General features: G+C 40.4%; 1 protein-coding gene across 1 annotated transcript in view; it reads right to left on the bottom strand.

Annotated features, from left to right (window-relative positions):
* PPTC7 (protein phosphatase targeting COQ7) overlaps positions 1 to 22,783 on the bottom strand; it is a 41,166-nt gene extending 18,383 nt beyond the window's left edge. Inside the window, exon 1 of the mRNA XM_003132884.5 lies at positions 22,261 to 22,783. Coding sequence (XP_003132932.2) covers positions 22,261 to 22,492 — 232 coding nt within the window. The 5' untranslated portion in view covers positions 22,493 to 22,783. The remainder of the gene's footprint in view (positions 1 to 22,260) is intronic.
* Positions 22,784 to 23,060: the final 277 nt, after the last annotated feature.

Here is a 23,060-nt window from a genome sequence, read left to right on the forward strand (position 1 = left end):
TGATCTATAAGAAATAATAATAGGGAGCTCCCGTCATGGCTCAGTGGTTAATAAACCCGACTAGTATCCATAAAGACTTGGGTTTGATCCCTGGCCTTGCTCAGTGGGTTAAGGATCCAGCCTTGCTGTGAGCTGTGTGGTCTAGGCCGACAGCTGCAGCTCGTATTTGACCCTTGGCCTGGGAACTTCTATATGCTGTGGGTTTGGCCCTAAAAAGACCAAAAAAAAGAAAAAAAAAAAGAATAACAGTAGTTGTTTTGGAAATAGAGGACTGAAAGTGATCTGTGAAGAAATGAGAGTTTAGCCTTTTATTTCATTCTGTTCTGTATTAAATTTTATTTTTATAATGAGCATGTGTTGATTTTATAAAAAATATTAATTAGGGAATTTATAATTTTTAATTGTTTCTGAGCATGAAACATCCTCCTCACATACACATTTACATTTTTTCTTCCAGTTTTACTGAGATATAATTGACATACAGCACTGTAAAATTTTAAGGTATACAGCATAATGACTTATGAAGTGATAATCACAATAAGTTTAGTGAATATCCATCATCTTATGTAGATAAAAAATTAAAACATTTTTCCTTGTAATGAGAACTCCTAGGATTTGCTCTTAACTACTTTCATATATAACACACAGTAGTGGTAGTCATATTTATCATGCTGTATGTGATATGCCTAGTACTTACCTTATCACTGGATGTTTGTATCTTTTTTTTTTAATTTTTATTTTTTATTTTTGGCTTTTTGCTATTTCTTTGGGCCGCTCCCGCGGCATATGGAGGATCCCAGGCTAGGGGTCGAATCGGAGACGTAGCCGCCAGCCTACGCCAGGGCCACAGCAATGCGAGATCCGAGCCGCGTCTGCAACCTACACCACAGCTCACGGCAACGCCGGATCGTTAACCCACTGAGCAAGGGCAGGGATCGAACCCACAACCTCATGGTTCCTAGTCGGATTCGTTAACCACTGCGCCACGACGGGAACTCCCTATTTTTTTTTTTAATTTTTTTTTTTTTTTTATTTTTGGCTTTTTGCTATTTCTTTGGGCTGTTTGTATCTTTTGATTGCCTTCATCCAATTCCCCCTCCCCTACTCCTGCCTCTGATAACAACAAATCTGATTTCTTTTTCCATGAGTTTGGTTTTGAAATACAATTGACATAAATTTATATTTTTTTGTGATTCAACCTTCACACACACTTTAAAGATCATATTTGATATAAAAGTAGGACAGTGCCTACATATGTATCCCTGAAAAACCGGCTTAACATGAAATGGCCACATGAAACTATTTTTCTGGTGATGGCACTTATCAAACAGAAATGGAACACATCTTGAAAAAAACGAGAGGAAAGAGAATTAGAAGACAGTAAAGAGGGTGGCAAATACCTTATCACTACTGGGGTAGCAATCTTTTCCAATTTTGTCACCAACCAATAGGCAAAATTTCACTTTAGGGCAATCCAAATAAGATGATTAGATAATATAAAGTCTGGGATTTTTTTTCCCAAATAATAGGGAGTAGGGCAGGGGAGTAACAGAATAGATAACAAGACTGGCTATGAACAGATAATTAAAGCTTAATGAGATACATTTATCCCTCTACTTTGATATGTATTTGAAATTTTCCATTATGTAAAGTTTAAGTAGAAATAATGATAAGAAAAAGAAAAAAGATCCTTTTGCCTGCTGTGTGGAGAGCAAAAGCGAAAATGGGAATGAGTCAGGAGACTATCTCAGTAGTGCAGTCATGATATGGTGGCAGTAAAGTCAGACTAGGGGAAAGAGAAGTCTCAGGGATGCCTGAGGTCTACTGCACCAGGAAGAAGTATCACTTCTGTGTGTTTTTCAAGTAGTTGAAAGGATATCTAGAAATTCTTCTGAAAATTTAGGATAGTTTAATAGGAACTTCTTTTGAGGAATTCTTCACCATGGGTAAGATTTTACCACGATATTTTATTTTATTTTTATGGTTGCACCCTCAGCTTATGGAAGTTCCCAGGCCAAGGACTGAATCTGAGCATCAGCTGTGACCTGAGCTGGTGCAGTCAGATTCTTAACCCACCGTGCCACAGTGGGAACTCTTTTACCACAATTTTAAATGCAACAATTTGTGTCTGAACACAAAATGCAATTATAGTCCATGCATCTCCATCTGATGAATCATTCATTCTTTTCAAACCACTGCTTGCTCGAGGAAAGAATTTCTCCTTATCTAGTTTCTGATCAGAGCTACAATTAACTTTAAATACAAACTGGTTTCATCTACAAAAGCCCTTCACAAGAAAACCATTAAAACCTGAGATAATGTTGAGAGTTGATCCTGGCACACACTAAATAATCTGTCAGCATGTTACAGAGTCTGACCTGGCACAGCCCTTCAACATTAATCAGATCTCTCCCAGAATAGAGTGTAACCTTTCAGGCACCTGTTTGCTCCTATATGGGAAAAAGAACCCAGACAAAACTCCATTGGCCAAATCTCTTTAGGGGCAAAAGAGATTCAAAAAGCATATCAACTTTTCAATAAGGCTGTGGGGGAAAAACAGTCTTAGTATACATAATTTACTTACAAAAAACAAGTTATATAACAGGAATAGTTGTATTTGGGATTAGAATCAGGCTAAAACCAGAATAACCTACATCTGAAACCTAGTTTAATTCATATTAGGCAGTTATTTCTACAAGATGAATATTTCCTCTCTTGCATAAGCAAAAGCTTCGATCCAGAGAGAACACCTTTTAAACATGGAACTGATCCAGATATAAAGAGAAATTTCATTCAGAGGAAAGAAAACAACTGTTAAAGGACAGGATACTTCAGATCTTGAAGATAACAAACAGCAAAGGATAAAAATACCCATAAGAGCAAATGAAGGCTCAATGAGCACTAGGAAATAAGAGGCTGAGGGAGACACAGATCACCTCTAAGAAGCTCACCTCCTAGTAGGCAACTAGACTGCTCACTCACAGAAGAACTAGAGAAATGGCTCCCATAAATGCTGCTACAGAAGCATCAAGAGCAAGTGGTTAATGCTTATGTGCACTGTGAGAATGGAGCAAGCTTTCACTGAGGAGTGACTTCAGATCTAGCCCTGGAAGGTAAGTCAGATTTCCACAGGCAGGAAAGAAGTAATTAAGGGGAACAACTAGCCACAAGTGGCTATTCAGTTTGAAATGTGGCTAGTTTAGGTTGAGATGTGCTGTTAAATGTAAAATACACTCTGGATTCCAAAAACATAGTACCCCCCCAATTGTAAAATGTCTTAGTTTCATTATGAACATGCGGAAACATTTTAGGTATACTGGGTTAAATAAATATAGTAATTGAAATTAACATCGTCTGTTTTGTTTTACTTTTTAAAATGTGGCTACTAGAATATTTAATTGCATGTATAATTTACAATATATTTTTACTGAAGCGCACTGCAACAGACAATAAAAACTTAAGGTTTCTGGGTGGAAGTGACATAACCCAATTTATATTTTGGAAAATGCAGTGGAGAATGGGTTCAGAGAGGTAAGAGGTCAGCCATTTCTTGCAAGATTTTAGGTTAGAGATAATGAAAAATAGAGTAGACAATCACTGGAAATACAAAGGACAAAAAGACCCCTGGGCTCTATATCAATACATTTTATATCAACAGGTTTCTGGATTTCAGGAATAAGTAGTGATTAGATGATTCCCCAGTTAGGATGGGGGTGAAAAATGCCTTTAAAAAATACTGAAATCTGTCTCAGGTATGTTGAGTTTCAGGTACCAGCAGAGCATTTTTGTGGAAAGTTTCTGTATAAAGTTTGGAACTAAGAGTTTGCAGCTGGGAGGACAATCAGGTCCAGATCTTTGATAAAGGTCCAGAACCAACACCACAGGGTGGACTGGGTGCTCAGAAAGAATAGAACAAAAACTTTAAGGAGTTAAGGGGGCTCTTATCTTAGAAATGAGAATTTCTATCCACAAAGAGCTCATTTGTGAATTGCATCTTGCTCTAGGCATCAAATTATAAACACAGACATAACTGATTAAAGAAAAGCCAAGTAATTCAATTTGGCAGAATGATATAATTTCTTTAGAAGTAAAAAGAAGTGAAGCTGAAAAGGTAGACTGAACTGGAAAGACTTTGAATACCAAGATAGTTTGCACTGAATATAAAAGCTATTTCCTTTAACTCACTGTAATGATCTTATGTCTCCATTAATAACATTCTGTCAGCACATGTCTAGCTTAAGTGTTTCCTTGACCCCAAATCCAATTAAAACCATTATTAGATTAAGATAATGGTTACATATCTGAAATAGCTGAGCAAAAGGCTGAGAGGAAACTGTAAGGCACAGAAAATTCCTTTAGTGGTACCATTTACAACTGGAAATGTTAAGTTTTACAAAATAGAAAACAGCCAACTAGAAAATATTTATGATTTTTATTTAACATTTTTCTTTTGTCTTTTTAGGGCTGAACCCACAGCATATGGAGGTTTCCAGGCTAGGGGTCTAATTGGAGCTGTAGCCACCGGCCTAGGCCTACGCCAGAGCCACAGCAACTCAGGATCCGAGCCGTGTCTGCGACCTACACCACAGCTCACGGCAATGCTGGACCCTTAACCCACTGAATGAATCAAACCCTCAACCTCATGGTTCCTAGTTGGATTCGTTAACCACTGAACCACGATGAGAACTCCTAAGCTTATAATTCTATAGACTGCTTCTCTAAAGTGAAGAGTTAAGAGAGAAGGAGACAGAGTTAATTCTGGTGTATTTCCCATCATTTAAATGTATCTTTTTATAAAAAAGAAAATTCTTTAATAGCCAATTTTCATTTTTCTAATTAACACATTTTTGTTTTTGTCTTAGTTATTATAATCATATAAAAACAAAACTTTGCTGTACTTGAAAAAAATCATTTTGCTTTTTATTAAATTCAGAATTTTACTTAATAGCTTTATCCTAAGCCAAAAGTTCAAGGAAAAAAAGGTTTGATAAATTGAAATTATGGAAGCTTAAAAATTCTCTTTCCAACTTCGACCTAACTGTGTAGTTGCAAAAGGCTCACCTTGAAAAAGATTCTGAACTAAGCCAAACATTAGCCGGAGTTTTGCCAGCATTATCCATTATCAGCCATCAGCATGAGGCTGCCATTCTCCTTAAACTCTTCCTACCATACTCATCTCCAGATTGACATGCACTTAGTTACAAAACACTTTCCAGAAGAAAGTGATGCCTCCCCCCAAAACACTAAATTTCAATATTAAGTATCAATGAAGAGAAACTGGTAATCTGATTTTATCTAAAAATAGCTGACAGAATTTCAAATACTAAGTAGTACCCAAAGATAAGAGAGCTTTATTTCCTGCATCTTTGATTATCTTGAGGCATTTTACAATCAGCCTCATACTCTCTCTAATGAAGCAAGGTGGTTCTACAGGGTTTGTTTTTCCATCAGTGAAACACATCTCCTATCTATTAGGATGGGTACTTGATAGTGAACTGAAACTTCAGAAGGGAAATTGAGAAGGAATTTGGCTGGCTCACAAGAGTGAATAATAAAAGCAGCAGGAGACCCTCTGTACTCAAGGGATTAGGATATCTGGTCTTACACTTTGTGCAGCAAGTGTTCATCAAATGAGGAACTGGTTAGTCAGTGTCTACTGCAGTGCTGCAGCTGGCTTCTGTTCAGATGCTGAGGCTCTTCTCCAAATACTATAATCTAGTGTTCTCAGAGCCAACCTTCTTTGACTAGAGGCATCACAACATGAAGGAGTATAACTAGAGAAAAATGAGATCAGAGTATAAAACTCAATTTCTATCAAAGGTAACAGATTACACTTGTATCAACAACTCTGAAGCCTCAACTATTTGGGCATTAAGAACATTCCCCCTGTGATTCAGAACTGTGAAATGTATCTGCAGATAATTATCCCAAAGGGAACAAAAAGAAGGATTACTGGAAAACTATATTCAGAAATTGATTTATTCAGAAAAGTATAATTTGCTTTGACTAACACTCCTTTCAGTTCTCTAGAGATGAAATTATATAGATTACAGATGTTCTTCCTCCTTCAACAACAAGTGATATATTCCTTTTGCAAGAAGTTTCCCCAAAGCAACCACTCTACATTAGTCACAATGAAACCTGCGTCTTCTGTTTCTCCAGAGACCAAGTCTATGTCAAGAACTCAAGATCTCTAAGCAGAACAGCTAACTCAAGCTGAGGCAAAAAGCTGAAAGGATGGAAGGAAGAAAGGTTAAACTCTGCAGTAAAATGTATGAAAAGGGAACCCACCTATAAGCAAAATTCAAATTCTGCTAAAGAAAAGGTACTATCCAGGACAAAGCAGGGCTTAAGTGGACCATTTTATGTTCTAGAATTCTAAACAAAATAGACATTCCTTTACAGCTTAGTAAACATTACTTAATAATTAATCAAATTAAAATGCACACACACACACATATACACACTTACATCTACTGTCCAGAATGCTTCTTTAATTAGAGACGGTAATTTCCAGACTATTCTGGGCAGCAGAAAAGAGGATTAGGAAGCAACAGTGTGAAGGTAAAGAAACTCAAAGTCAACCTTTTTTTTTTTTTTTTTTTTTTTTTTTTGTCTTTCTAGGGTCGCACTGGCAACATATGGAGGTTCCCAGGCTAAGGGCTGAATCAGAGTCATAGCCGATAGCCTACACCACAGCCACAGCCACACCAGATCCAAGCCACGTCTTCGACCTACACCACAGCTCACCGAAACAATGGATCCTTAACCCACTGAGCGAGGCCAGGGATCATACCTGTGTCCTCATGAATACTACTCAGATTTGTTTCCGCTGAGCCACGATGGGAACTCTCCTAAATTCAACCTTTTTAGAAGAAAAATGTTCTTCCTCTAACTTTAGTTCTTCTTGTTTAAATACCAAATATTTAATGTGGAAAGATGTGTTTTGGCTTTAATGTGGCTGCGGACCTTGAGTATCTTATAAAGTTGAAGTCACAGATAAAGGTCACTTAACTTCTTCCTGAGCTGCCAGAGTATCTTCATCAAATGCTAAATACTGTTAGCAATGGGAGGAAGCAACAGACACATCATTGAGATGGGGGGGTGTCACACTGTATATCATGAACAGCAGCGACAGGGATTTTAGTGTGTTACAAATTTAAAAGTGTCTACTAAAGCTGAGGCTTCTGTGAACGTAACAGCAATTAAAGTCCAGCTATCTGATGTATGCTTATTTGTATTGGTCCTTTAAGCTAAGAGAAAAGTTTTCTTTCTATTTATAAGACTAGATTTAGAAATCTTTTTTTCTTTGGTTGTGCCCATGGTATGTGGAAGTTCCTGTGCCAGGGATCAAACCCATGCCACAGCAGTGACCCAAGCCACAGCAATGATAACACTGGATACTTAACTCACTGAGCCACCAGAGAACTCCAAGATCTAGAATTCCGGTCTTAAAGGTTAATCTAATATATATAACAATTAAGCCATATATCCCTGACCTAATATCAAATAAGACTCTGCTTTCTTCACCCCTCTAAAAAAACAGGAGCTGGCCTTTACTAAAATATCACCCTTTGGGAGAGGTTGAGTCACATGCAGCCCTGGCACAAATGCTCTTTTTATTTCTCTTTAAAATATCTTTGGGGAGTTCCCGTCGTGGCGCAGTGGTTAACGAATCCGACTAGGAACCATGAGGTTGCGGGTTCGGTCCCTACCCTTGCTCAGTGGGTTAATGATCCGGCGTTGCCGTGAGCTGTGGTGTAGGTTGCAGATGCGGCTCGGATCCCGCGTTGCTGTGGCTCTGGCATAGGCTAGTGGCTACAGCTCTGATTCGACCCCTAGCCTGGGAACCTCCATATGCCGCGGGAGCGGCCCAAAGAAATAGCAAAAAGTCAAAAAAAAAAAAAAAATATATCTTTGGGAGGTAGAACAGCAATTTTTCCTTTTTATTTTCCACACTTCCCCATTTTTTCAGTAATGAATACATGTTACCTCTATGGGAGAGATGACAAAAAACCTATATAAATCCAACTAGAAGTACATTTTATGGTTACATTCAATATTAAAGTTATTCAACACATTTTACTCAACACTTTCTATATGTTAAGACACTGTGGTGAAAGGGGCCAAAGGGATGTACATATAATAAACAATTTCCTAGAGTTCCCGTTGCGGCTTAGTGAGTTAAGGACCCAGTGTTGTCTCTATAAGGATGCAGGTTTGATTCCTGACCTCATATACAGTAGGTTAAGGATCGGGGGGGGGGTTGCCGCAAGCGGCAGCAAAGGTTACCCGAGGCTTGGATCAGGTGTGGCTGTGGCTGAGGCACAGGCCTCAGCTGCAGCTCTAATTTGACCCCTGGCCCAGGAACTTCCATATGCTGCAGGTGTAGCCATAAAAAGGAAAAAAAAGGAAAAAAAAAAAAAGATTTTTCTGCCCAGAGGAACCTAAAATCAAATGATTGTGACTGTGGTAGGGGAGGGGGGTTTGGAGAGGTTTAAGATAAATGGCTATTAATAAAACAAAGTAAATATGCACCACGAAAGCCAAAAGCAAGGAAGATCAGATTACATCTAGTTGAAGAAATCAGAACAGTATTCATGGAGGGAGTTCCCGTCATGGCGCAGTGGTTAACGAATCTGACTAGGAATCATGAGGCCGCGGGTTTGGTCCCTGCCCTTGCTCAGTGGGTTAACGATCCGGCGTTGCCGTGAGTTGTGGTGTAGGTCGCAGATGCGGCTTGGATCCCTCGTTGCTGTGGCTCTGGCGTAGGCCAGTGGCTACAGCTCTGACTCAGCCCCTAGCCTGGGAACCTCCATATGCCGCAGAAGCGGCCCAAGAGATAGCAACAACAACAACAAAAGACAAAAAATAAAAAAATAAAATAAATGAATAAATAAAAAGAACAGTATTCATGGAGAAATGTCTGATGTAAGGGGTTGTGGCAGAGGAGGTTGAGAAGAGATGCCTTCGGGGCAGTTCCCTACAATTTTGACTAATACAGATAAAGTACAGGTAATAAAGTTGAGGTTACAGCTCTAAGAGCAGAAAAACCTCATCTCCAGGTAAATGCCTATCACACCCCTGCTAGGAACCTCTCACCAGCAATCAACCCAAGCAATGCACTGCAGAAAAGTCAAGGTATTTAGGAAGTCCCCAAGAAGGAAAGGGCTGGCCTGAGACCACAAAAGTTCCTGTGGTCCACTGACTAGTTCAACAAGGCCACTGAGGCCTTTATTTGCTTTAATGAAGGGACTTTGTCCAATTATTAGCCTAGGAATGGTAATAACTAAATAGTACTGAGACTCAGAAAAAATCCTCTCAGTAAAACAAAGTTTTAAATGATCATTTCTGCCTTAAAACGCTGTGCACAGACAGTGGACAAGGGCACAGGCTTTGGAGTCAGGTCTGGGTTCAAATTCCAGCTCCACGTTTAGGGTGAGGTATACCAAGGGTGTCTTGGGTCACTTTCTGAGCCTCATTATCTTCATCTGTAAATGGGAATAAACTCATGGACATCAGTGCTGGAGTGAGGAATAGGAATAATGGTGTTAAAGAGTGCCCATCACAGTACTCCGCACATAGCCTACATGCAATAAACAAAAGTTATGTCTCTTTTAAAAAGATCAAATAATAGTATAAGAGCAATCAGAAAAAAAAATGCCTTTGATCATCGTAGGCTGCAGCTCTACAAGTACTGGTCCATGATCACAATCAAAAGACAATTCCCAGAGTTCCCATTGTGGCTTAGTGGAAACGAATCTGATGAGTATTCATGAGGACACAGGTTTGATTCCTGGCCTCACTCAAGTGGGTTAAGGATCTGGTGTTGCTGTGGGGTGTGGTATAGGCTGGCAGCTACAGCTGCAATTCACCCCCTAGGCTGGGAACCTCCATATTCTGAGGGTGCGGCCCTGAACACACACACACACAGTCACACACACACACACACACACTTCCCACTCACAAATAATGTTTAAAAGATGAGTGGTCCATTCAGCTTTTCTGGTCATGTATCCACCATCGTTTAATATTCCATTAAACATTTAACAGCAACATTTTCAAGCACTAAGGAACAAATCTGTATTTGTCTCCAAAAAATACACAAAAAATAAAAGATTTGCCTGCACTTGGAATAAATGTATTAGTTTTCTTTTTCCAGAAGTGACCATGAAGTAAACTTATTTAACAAATATCTCGAGTGCCTGCTCCCTACTATGTACTGTGGTTCAGACTCAGAAATTTCTCATTTTAAACAGGGAGTCTTGGAGTTCCCATTATGGCTCAAATAAGAACCCAACATAGTGTCCGTGAGGATGCAGGTTCAATCCCTGGCCTTGCTCAGTGGGTTAAGGATCTGGTGTGGCTGTGGCACAGGCCAGCAGCTGCAAGTCCAATTCTATCCCTAACCTGGGAATTTTCATATGCTAGAGGCATGGCTGTTAAAAAGAAAAATAGTTTTTTTTTTTTAAATAAAAAATAAACAGGAAATCTTATAGTAACTATTAACACATAAATGTTAGTGGGCCTAACCACTTCCTTAAGTCACTATAATAATAGCAGCACCTCAATCATGACTTTCCCATCCCCTTTCTCCCCCTTCATATTGTGACCCTCTTCCCAGCTAATTCTCTTTCACATTGGTAACATCTTTCATCTCCAAGTGCTGGCCTGGTCCCTGGCACACTGTTCTGAAGTCTTACTGCACATTGAGATGACCTGTGGAACCTAAGCCCCACATCCTGAGTCAGTATGCCCAGGGTAGTCCTAGGCCTTCCAGCAAAGTATAAAAAACCCCAACTGGGGAGTTCCCTGGTGGCCTAGTGGCTAAGGATCCAGCACTATCATTGCTGAGCGTGGATTCGATCCCTGGTCTGGGAATTTCCACATGCTGTGGGCATAGCCAAAACAAAAAAACAAAAACAACTAATAAAATTAAATTGAAAATCCAAACTGCACAAGTGATTCTAACAAGACTCACTGCCCTAGCACTCAGGACTCGATAAAGGACATCTGGATGCAAGCATCCTGTGAGCCAGATGATTCTGCCTCTGAAATGCCTCATGTATCAAGCAGGCCCCTGTTTTTAATTCCCAGAGTTGATTCTTCTCTTGCATTTCCTAATCTGATTAATGGCAGCCCACCCAACCGCACACTTCTATGCTAGAAATCTTAGAACTTCCAGAAACAAAACCTGAAAATCAACTTCAATTCCTCTTTTTCCTTCACCCTCTTAGACCAACTATCGCTAAGTCCTGTTGATTCTATGTCTGCAATGTGTTTGAAGCCCAACTACTTTCCAGTGCCCTAGCTAGTTAAAGCCCATTCTAACTCAGACTATTACAGTAGCTTCCTAACTGATTTTCTGCATTCTGCTCTCCCTCCTATCTTTTTTAAACAAGATTGCTATGTCCATATTACACTTTGAGTCAAATACCCTTCATGTATACACACTTACTTACTTGTATTTACAAGAACATTCTCATGAGGAATATACAAGAAACTGGTAACATCAGTTCATTTTGAGAGAGGAACTTCTGCAGCTAGGAGACAAGGATGAGAGGGAGAATTCACTGTGTGCACCCTTTTGAATTTTGTACCATCTAAATGCGCTAACTTTTTAAAAACAAACAAACCAAGAGTTCCCTGGTGGCACAATGGGTTAAGGATCCCGGGTGTCAAAGCTGTGGCATGGATTTGATTCCACATGCCTCGGGTACGGCCAACAAAACCAAAAACCAACCAACCAAGCTAAACCCAAAACAAGAGCAAAAACATCTTCTATAGCTTTCTACCCAAACCAACAACAACCAAAAACAATACCCAACATGGAAACTGTTTCCTTCAACAATTTGGTCTTAACCTGTTTATAAACATCAATTCTCAACCCCATCTACCCATCCCCATTCTGCTTGCCCAAACTATTCTCTTGTGGCAAAAGAGCTATAGTTTGGGGAGTTTCCTTCTGTGCCTTTACTGATCCCTCAACCTGGAGAGCCTTACCAATCTTCTCACTTGCTTCAATTTAACTGAAAAACCCTTCTCTCAAGGCCTGACTCCATGCTTCCACAATGTCTAATGGGTGTGTATTCTTTTATGCTGTTCCTGTGCATGAGTACCTTCTGTACCAAACTGTGAAACTTCAGGGCTAAAGTCTGTTTTGTTCTTGGTCTTTTCCACAGCATATGTCAGGGACTAATAGGAAGCAACCAGTAAATGTGAATTCAGTCGACTGTACTTTGATAAGTTAGAACACCAACACTCTGGGATACCAACTTTCATCTAAGAACTCCAAAAAGCGAATGAACTCATTATCTCATCCTAGAGTTGCACATGGTGTTATGCCCTGGGTGGGAGCTGGCTACAAGGTGCTTCTCTCACAGTGTCAAAATAAGGCTGGTTGGGGAGTTCCTGTTGTGGCGCAGTGGTTAATGAATCCGACTAGGAACCATGAGGTTGCGAGTTCGGTCCCTGCCCTTGCTCAGTGGGTTAACGATCCGGCGTTGCCGTGAGCTGTGGTGTAGGTTGCAGACGCGGCTCAGATCTCGAGTTGCTGTGGCTCTGGCTAGGCCGGTGGCTACAGCTCTGATTCGATCCCTAGCCTGGGAACCTCCATATGCCGAGGAAGCGGCCCAAGAAAGAGCAACAACAACAAAAGACAAAAAAGACCAAAAAAAAAAAAAAAAAATAAGGCTGGTTGGAAAGAGCTTCAAAAAGGAGTCTTGCAAATGACACAGCTCACAGCTTTTTATTATTTATTTAGCCACCAACTGGCTGTAGGACACTATCTAAATCACTTCTCTAACTTTAGTTTTATCATTTGTGAAATAAAGAGCAGGATGACAAATTCGAGAATTTATCCAAGATCTAAGATTTTTCTAAGATCTAAGAATTCTGGGATTCTAAGTCACACTGAAGAATAGCATTTTATTTTATTTTTTTCTTTTTAGGGCTGCACCCATGGCATATGGAAGTTCCCAGGCTAGGGGTTGAATCGGAGCTGTAGCCGCCGGCCTACACCACAGCAACACCAGATCCTTAACCCACTGAGCGAGGCCAAGGATCAAACCTGCATCCTCATGAATACTAGTTGGATTCATTTCTGCTGCGCCACAACAGGAACTCCCGAGAAAAGCATTTTAGAAACTCTTTATAAAAAAGTAAAACTTAACAGACACAGCTATACTTTATTTTTCACATACAATATTACATTTACTGCATAAACTAATTTTGAAGCAAAGGCTCCACTTCTCAATTTATCCTTTCCCCTTATTATCCAACCTCACGTGTGTTTTCAGGGAAGTTTCAATAATGATCCAGAGAGTAGAAACACTGCCCATGTCCTTTTACTTCAGTTTTAACAAAGGGACTAGAATGTTGGAGAATTCTTTTCTCCTTTAAGCCACTGACAAAAAGGCGGGCCAATCATTTTTCAATTTGAAATTCTGATAAAAGAATAAAAGACAGTTATAGGTTAAATGGCTTCACTGAATTTGGATGATCTATAAATGAATTAATATGTTTAGAATTCTACACATATAGAACACACTAATGTGCTTCAAGACCACTGATTGTTTAGTGAATTCAGTATACATGAACAAGAAAAACAATAAGATTAACGTCGCCACTCAAGAGCTATGAGAAGTAGATTTTTTAAAACAACGCATTCACACTTCCTCATTTCACAGAAACACCGATGACTCTATTACCAATTAGTGTTCAACGTAGAGGCCATGAACAGTTTCCCAGCTCTTATGTAAATAGCTCAAATCTACTTTCTTATCCAAAACTGCTATCCAAACATGGATGTAAAAACAAAAACACTTTTTGTTTGCCTCATTCAGCACAGCTAACCTTTTACATCTACCTCAAAGGACAGTACAACTAATTCTGATAAGTCAAAAAACCTGCTGGATGATGACATCCTTGAAAGATCAAAATGTACAGTCAAGGCAGTACAAAAAGAAGTTCCATCTTCAAAACAGTCTGAAAATGAGAAAAAGAAAAATCAGTGCAAAAATGTGTTGGAATTGACTTGAGTCAAAATAGTACTCGGTCCCTCAACAGAAAGCTCTCTTGGTAGTAAGTCACTTTTGTAGTCTCTGGCAAAGTTTCTACAGTAATTTTGTAGTCCTTGGGAATCATACCAACAATTTAATCAATTCTAGAACTATTCACCACCTACAAATTAATGCACCTCAGAAACAACCGTTTAAGAACTAGTAAATTTATAAATGTTAAATGTGAGACTCAAGATCAACAATAAGCTGCTAATAAGAACAATTTCATTGCAAATAGAAAAACACAAATGAATACAACCTTTCTTAAGGAACCTAAGCTAATATTTAAATCAGAGCTCTTTCAAAAGTTCACAGCTTTTTTTTTTTTTTTTTTTTAAATCTTTTTTTTTTGCTATTTCTTTGGGTGGCTCCCGCGGCATATGGAGGTTCCCAGGCTAGGGGTCCAATCGGAGACGTAGCCGCCAGCCTACGCCAGGGCCACAGCAACGCTGGATCCGAGCCGCGTCTGCAACCTACACCACAGCTCACGGCAACGCCGGATCGTTAACCCACTGAGCAAGGGCAGGGACCGAACCCGCAACCTCATGGTTCCTAGTCGGATTCGTTAACCACTGCGCCACGATAGGAACTCCAGTTCACAGCTTTTGATTCAGGAACTCTTCTTCCAGAAATTTATCCTAAGGAAATATTCAGATGTAGAGATATGCACTCTAGTGTTACTTGTAATAGAAAATTGGAAATAATCTAAATAACCAAAAATAGAGGACTGTGTGGACTATACACACAGTAAAATATGATAGTTACGCTTATTAGTGTAGAAATATGCTCAACTGACATTAAATAACAATAATATTACAAAGCAGAATACACATTAACTCAATTTTATTTACTAATATACATACTTACAATTATATACATTAAGGCTGGAGGAAGCCATACTGATTACAGCTGAGTTATGAGTTACTGGTATTTTTACTGTGCTTTTGTGAGCATGCGTTACTTGTAAAAGCACAAAACAGAACCATTTATTTAAAAGCATGAGATGCACAAGAGAAAACCTAGGTTCCAGTCTCAGCTTTGATACTAGCCGTCCTAACCTTACTGATGAGTCAACTTTATAGATGAGGAAACAGACACAGACTAAGTGGAGATAAGAGCAACTATTTCATAGTTAAAAGATCAAGATAAAACATAAAAATATTTTGTAAAATCTAAAGCACTATATAAAGACTGGTAGATGAATCATATTTTATGTCCAATATTGAATAAATGCTTAGGAGAAAATAAAGTATTTTCACTCTTTAAAAAAAGCTTCTGCTCCCTCACTTTCACCTCATCCACCCAAAATTCTGTTTGGGATCCCATTCAAAATTATTTAATATCTTTTCTTCTTTAAAATCTTAAACTAAACCGAAAGCTTTGTGTCACTTGCCAACTCAAGTTTAAATGAGTAAGTGTGTGTTTTTAGCCCAATGCCTTCTGCAGTGGGTCAGCTTTTGCAAAAAAGTCTTGATGTATGATGTGAGTCTGTGAACTGTGTGAATTGTTTAATAAGAGGAAACAAATGATATTAGATTTCAGGAGGATAGAACACTATCAGATTTTAAAAATACCTGACAACTCTCAAACAAGATAGATCACTGAATTTTATCACTAATGACAGATCTAGGTGAGCAGTTCTTAAAATGAGACCAAAAGTTAACACTATTGAAAGGCAAACTCACAAGGCATGTCATTTCTGAACTGACTAGAAAAGTAAAATTTCTTGAGTTCCCTGGTGGCCTAGTGGTTAAGGGTCCTGTGTTGTCACTGCTCTGGCTCTGGTTCAATCCCTGGCCTAGGAACTTCCATATGCCGTGGGCTTACCACCTACTCCCCCCAAAAAGGTAAAATTTCTTCAGAAAAAAAATACTGTCAACCTACTTTTCCAAAGCATTTCCCTGAAAATTGTGACCCTAAAACCCCACATAAGGCCTCTCTAAAAGACACAGGGACCTATATAAAACAAATTTGACATTTAGTTTGAATTTGACATAGCATTTATTCAAAGGACACAACTGTAGGTCAAACACTCTGACCTGGTATAGTGCTTCTTGAGTCACACACTAGTACAAACTCTATTTGGATACTGTTGCAACCATTCAGGTTAAGTATTGCCCAGTTTCAGAAAGCAGTGCTAAAGTTCAGGAACAGCTTCCTCCAATCCAGGTTCCCCCAACTCCCTTTACTTCCCCCCACAGCTGCCCCCATTCCAGCACAACCAGCTAACATATGCATCCCACTTTCTGCTACAATTTAAAACTTTTTAACAAAAGTATATTTTCTAAAAAGTATAAAGTCATTCTTTTAAAATCCAATTACTTGCGTTATTAAAAAAAAATGATTCATTTGGATCCCTTTAAGGAAATTATTAACAAATTGAGAGAGAAGCTAGAAGTTAGGAAAATTTATAACTAAGCTTGAGAATTCTAAATTAAAGACTGAACAGAGGAAAAGTAGTTCTGACAAATGAGGAAATGACTTTAAAAACAATGTGCTTTACAAGAACCTTATGAACAGTAAATATATCTATATAGCAAAGTAAGAAAAATATCAGGGAGGAGTTTAAGAAACAAACAGCAAAATTCCTCTATCAACCCTGGAATCTATTATAGAATGCCAGAATGCTCAGAAAAGTCATAGAACAAGTCATCAGTGGCTTTTTTTTTTTTTTTTTTTTTGGTCGTCAATAGCTTCTTAAACTCTGCTGTTTATGAGTCCTAGAAGGCTCTTTTCCAAACTCACAACTTTCACTCTCCCTTAAAATTCCACAAATTTCTCTTGAGAGCATAGATTATTATCAAATCTAGCATATTTAAAGTACTGATTGATCTTAGAACTTACATATCTGATTGCTGACATTTAGAAAATATTTCCCGTCTACTGAATTTTCTTCTATTTTACATTAGAACCATACAAAACATATTAAAAACAATTACATTGTTCATAAAGTTGGAGTTACAGTATGACCCAACAATTCCTCTTCTAGTTATACACCCAAGAGACTGGAAAACACAAAAGCTTATACATAAATGTGTCATAGCAGCACTATTCACAACAACCAAAAAGTAGAAACAATCTAACATCCATTAATAGATGAAGGAATTTTTGTAAATGTGGGAGTTCTCTTGTGGCTCAACGGGTTAAGGATCTAGTGATGTCACTGAAGCACCTTGGGTCCCTGGCCCAAGAACTTCCACATGCTGTAGGTGTGGCCAAAAATAAAAAATAAAATGAAATGTGGCATAACCATACAATGGAATATTGTTCAACCATAAAAAGGAATGAAGTACTGATACATGCAACAATGTGAGTAAATCTTGAAAATCTTACACTAAGTGAAAAAAGTCAGACACAAAAGAACACATGTTAACATGACTCCATTTATATGAAATGTCCAGAATAGACACAATCTGTACAGTCTTTTTTTTTTTTTTTTTTTTTTAGGGCAGCACCTGCAGCATATGAAAGTTCCCACCATAAGGATCAAATAGGAACTGCAGTTGCCAGCCTACACCACAGCAGCCACAGCAATGCAGGATGCCAGTCGCATCTTTGACCTACGCTGCAGCTTGCAGTAACACCTGATCCTCAACTCACTGAGAGAGGCCAGGGGATCGAACCTGTATCTTCAAGGATACTAATCAGGTTCTTAACTTGCTGAGCCACTACGAGAACTCATGTATATTCAAAATCTTAATGTTGCCAGGGATTGAGGGAGGGACACTGGGAAGTGTAGCTTAACTGGCAGGGGTTTTCTTTTGGGGCAACAAATATATTCTGGAACTAGTTAGTGGTGGTGGTTTCACATACTTGTGAATGTTGTGCCACTGATTTTTTCACTTTAAAAGGTGAATGTTATGGCAGATGAATTTTGTATCTCAATTTCTAAAAATCCAGTCAGGGTCATGTCTGCTTTCAACAGGTAGATCAGGCTGAATTTTGACTTTCAGAATATTATGACTAAATAATAATGACACTGGTTTCCTAACACAGCTTGAAATCTAGTTGAGGGAAATCTGAAAGAGGGCTTCTTGAAAGGTTGCAATTTAGTGCACATACACACTCTCCCAGATGACTAGTACTTTGTTAAAAGGATAACTCACTTTCAGATACAGAGGTTCTACCAAATATATTAAAATTATCATGCTATTGGAAAACATCAAATTCTACCTAGTTTATTCACTTCCTAAATAAAATTTTCATCTCTATATTGTTTGCATAATCCCTATAGTTTAAGGCAACTATGTTTAAGACTGGCATAATTCACAAAAACACCTCAAATTCATGGGCAAAATAAAAATCACATCTAAAGGCTAGACCATAAAATTGTTTTTATTTTTTTTAGGGTTTCAAGTTAAATCAAGCTTAAATAAACATCATGCAGTTTTATAAGAATTACTTTACAACTCAATATTCAGAGGTCAGAGTTTACATGGCATACACCATGCTTTCTTTTTTTAAAAGAAGTGGTTTCAATAAACTGTAGTTTAGTATGCAGAGGCATTTTTGTTGCATTTTAATTATGAGTCATAGAGTGAATAAAGAAGTTGTGTACACACACACTCACTGTCTCTCTTAGGTGGAGAAAAGCATTTAGCAGTACCAGAGAATGCTTTAACAGTACCATAGACAGTCTGGTTTTGAATTCACCTATCTTCTTAACTAGTGGTGTAAAGGAAAGAGGCCTGGAATGGGGAGACTTGGTGGTACCTCTAATTCTGGCATTAACTAAGCCATTTGCTAACCTTAGCAAAGTCATTTGATCCTCTGTAGGCCTATTTTCTCTTTAGTAAAATAAAAGAACTGGATTCCAAGGTTTCTAAGTCTTACTACTCTCAACAGTTCTAAGAATTCTATTGTTAAGTAGCTTAGGGCTGTGGGAGGCCCAGCAATTACACACTAGGCAGCTCTCATATTTTTGTGTACTTGGGCACCCATGCCATACAGAGTAATAAGAGAACTCAGTATTAGTCACAGGGAAGAAGGAAAAAGGAAAGCGCACACAGCTCCTGGTGGTACTGATTTACTCCCATTAGACCTAATAAAGAAAAAGCACCTTCGCCAATTTTCCAGGAGATAGGAGTGGTTCTTATGTCTCACCACACCCACCATAGTTGGTTTTTCCTAAAAGAAGTCCAGTGGGACTCTACAAAAATGTTGTAAAGCACCAAGTACTTTTAGTCACTGCATGACTAATAGGACAGATCAATTATAAACTAAAGAAATAAAATAGCTTTCTCTTTCTAATACAAAAAGAAAGAAAAAGTTCTCATTCCAAACAGACGAGTCCTAGATGACCACAGTGAGTTGCACAGATACTCAGCAATAAACACAGTGTCAACCTAAACAGAACAAATTATCTATGAACTAGAAGGTTCAAAGCACTGAATGTTATTCAACATAGCCTTTTAATGCAATTTAGTTTACAACTCCAACTTCCAGTAAAAAGCAGTATTAAAGACTCACCAAAGTCTCATCATCACCTTTTTCACAGAAAGAGATAATCAGACCTGCCTGTGATGGGATGGTTGTCAATAAAACAGAAGTCACCATCACAAAGATGGGTTTGTAGAAACCAAAGATCAAATAAGGCCAACTCAGAAGCTGTTTCAGGTGGCTCCTAAGACAGCTTTCTGGAAGAACTCCTCTAAAACAGGACAGTTCTAGAGAACTTTTGTTCCCCGATTTTCATTCAACACACAAACACACGCACACTCTTAAAACGGCTCTTTGTCAAATACGGCCAAAGCCCTAGGTCCCGTAAGCAACCATCTGTCTGGTTTTGCCTACCAACATTCCTTTGAAGAGGGGTATAGAACTGTGGTTCTTTATCTGGTACCCTGCATGGATCTCTATGTGGCATATGGATGTGGCCAGTGAAGTCGGCAAAGGCCTATGCAAAATTTTGTCTGTTATGTGCATTTTTCTGGGAGGCGAGAACCTGTGGGCAGTGAAACAAGAGGCTGTGAACCAAGGTAAGTTAAGAACCACTGTTTTATGGAGTTCCCGTCGTGGTGCAGTGGTTAATGAATCTGACCAGGAACCATGAGGTTGCAGGTTCGATCCCTAGCCTTGGTCAGTGGGTTATGGATCTGGCGTTGTTGTGAGCTGTGGTATAGGTCGCAGACGCGGCTCAGATCCAGCGTTGCTGTGGCTCTGGTGTAGGCCAGTGGCTACAGCTCGGATTAGACCCCTAGCCTGGGAACCTCCATGTGCCTCGGGAAACAGCCCTAGAAAAGGCAAAAAGACACACACACACACACAAAAAACAAAAACCCACTGTTTTAGATATGAAATACAAGGTATCTACTGAAGGTGCCCATGTGAATAAGATAGGAAATAATATCTGTTATTTGAGGTGGAAAACAACAAAGGATGCTGGCTTTTCAAAACAAACAAAAAAATATGATCTGATGGTCAGAAGTTCTTAAGGGTCAGGTAGTTCATTCCCTTCATCCTCTAGTCTAGATGAGGAAAATGAGCTGAGAGGTTCTTGTCCAGAATCACAGAGCGACAAAGCTGAACACCAAACCAGGCTGGGTTTCGGCCAGAATGATATGTTTACATTTTTTTCAGAATGGGTTTGACCAAAATTTCTCATATCCTTATGAATACCCCACTCCATTAAGGAGGTAGCTTTCAAAAATTTTAAATTAACCTTCAGCATAGGAAACTGACACATTAAAATACCCCTCATATCATCAATCAAATCACAAATCTTTCCCATAAGCTGACACATAGCAGATTTATAACTGGGAACCTTAGTGGCACAGTATCTCCCATCCTGTTGCACTATAACTACAAATTGAAAAAGCAGCACAAGTCACAAATTTCTAACTGTGAAGTGCTTCTAATTGTAATGAAAAAAAGACAGCAACAGACAGTCCTTTAAAAAAGAAAGCAAGTCAGGGTCAAGATGACTTCAGAGTAAATTTGTGGGACTTCAATTTGCAAGCTCCCTTCTAAAGAGCCTAAAGTGTTGCCTAAACACTAAATGATTTTTTCAACCCAGGTAATGGAATCTCTCAAATTAAACTGAGAACAACTTTTCTAGTTCCATGTTCACAAATGCTACATGACTAGAAGCAGAGATAACAGGTGGTTATTCCAAGATCAAATTAAAAAATAATTATTGTTGTAAAGTTACAAGACCATTTGTTCCAATGCCAAACTTTGCCTCAGCAAATGAAAGTCAAAGTAATGAAAAAGCTCAAGCTCACCTGAAAAGTGAAACCAAAGTGACATCTGAACCTAAGTACAATGACAGTATGTCCTTCAATTTCAAAAGAAATGCTTTATTAAAAGAGTTTTAAAGGCATAGGATTCTATGGCCTATACATTGTCTCCAAAGATATATATGACCGTAAAGTTTCTGCCTGCTTAACTGTATTTAGCCATTGCTGCAGGCTCAACCGTAGGCTCCCACCCCCTAAGATGTAACTGGAATAGGCCGTCGGAAGCACCTGTAACCTGCTTTAACCCAATTCTCAAGGCTTTCTGGTTTGACAATTCTATTTTGGGTCAAGGAGACTCTCCTCCACCTCAAGTGACCTTAACGGGACAAGATCAGTTTGGAAGAATGCACTGCGAGTGATTTTTCACCAGGCCAGAGGCCTCCACTGCGAGTCTCGAGTCTCGGACAAGGATGTAGATCTGATCTCGATCGAGGCGACGCAGGAATGCGGCTGGGCTGTCTGGGGCTCACGACAGTCAGCCTGCTCGGGATCCCGCTGCCTGTGGCCGGTCTGTGGCGTCAGGTGCGCCAAGAAGCAGGGATCCCCGGGGCACGCAGAGCAAGGAGGGAGGGGGGAGGGAACTAGAGCCAGGTTCGGAGCCTGCAGGTGTCGCCGAGGGAGGGGACGAGGTCGTCTGGGGCTGGCATTGCCAAGTGACTAACAGTGCTGTTACGGACTCGGACAAACTGGTCACATTCTCAAGCTGTGTGACCTTGAGCAAGCGGCTCGTCCGCTCTGCGGCTCAGTTTCCTCGTCTCAAAAATGGGGGTTGTTCAAGCGGAAAACACACCTTGGAGCGCTTGGCACGGCGCCTGGCACATAGTAAGCGCTCCGTACAAATGAGCTACTACTGGCTCTCGGGCTCCTCTTACTGCCCGGAGGAGCCGGGAAAGCCCCGAGCAGGGGAGTCCCCAGGAGGCGGATCCGGGGCTGGGGCGGGGGTACTCAGGTCGGGCACTCACCGAGCACATCTGCAGAACGGTGCCGGGCTACGAAGCACGCATCGTCCCCATAGCACGCGCCCTTCTTGAGGAGGCCCTTACGGAAGTCCTTGCCGAAGCCGCAGCCGGCCGTCACCAGCCCGTAATCGCCGCCGCCACTGCCACTGCCGCCGCCGGCCCTGGGATCGGTCTGCGAGAGGCCGCCGAGCACGGCGCGGGCCACCAGTCGCCCGTACGAGAGGACCGAGAACATCGCCGCCGCCGCCCCCCCGAGGAGGCGGGGGGCCGGGGGAGCAGGAGGACGCGGAGGCCCAGAGCCGGCTCTCTCCTCAGCCGCAGCTCCGCCGCCGCCGGGACGCTCCTCAGGACAGCGCGCAGTTGCCGCCGCCGCCCCTACCCGCCGCGCGGGGCCTCGCACACGCTCCGCCCCGCGCACCGAAGCCAGAGCGAGGTCAGAACCGGCGGGTCCTCCGCCTCAGCCCAACTGGTGTCCCGGCTGCAGCCACCGCTGCCGCCGCCATCTTCCGCTCCACTAGCGTGTTCCGGGCCGCGCCGGTAGCACCGCCCCCTTTATGGCCACGCCTCTATCCCCGCCCACAACGCACGGCTCAGTCCCAAGCCCCGCCTCCTTGGCTCAGTGCCCTGTGCAGGCACAGAGGTCGAGCTTGCGCAGAGTGTGTGGAAACAATGTCTCCTGGGAGTTGTAGTCCGAAAGGTTTAGTCGCTTTTTACTTCCCTGCCTAGCTCCGAGAGTTCAAGGATTCCTCAGACGCGCGACCCAAGTTAAAAGTATCGAGAATTACAGGTGGGCTGTTTGAAAA

Source organism: Sus scrofa, chromosome 14, assembly GCF_054392235.1.
Source record: "Sus scrofa isolate SSC_HxYL_T2T_F1_AM1 chromosome 14, Sscrofa_HxYL_maternal_Yorkshire_Landrace_v2.0, whole genome shotgun sequence".
NCBI lineage: Eukaryota > Metazoa > Chordata > Mammalia > Artiodactyla > Suidae > Sus > Sus scrofa.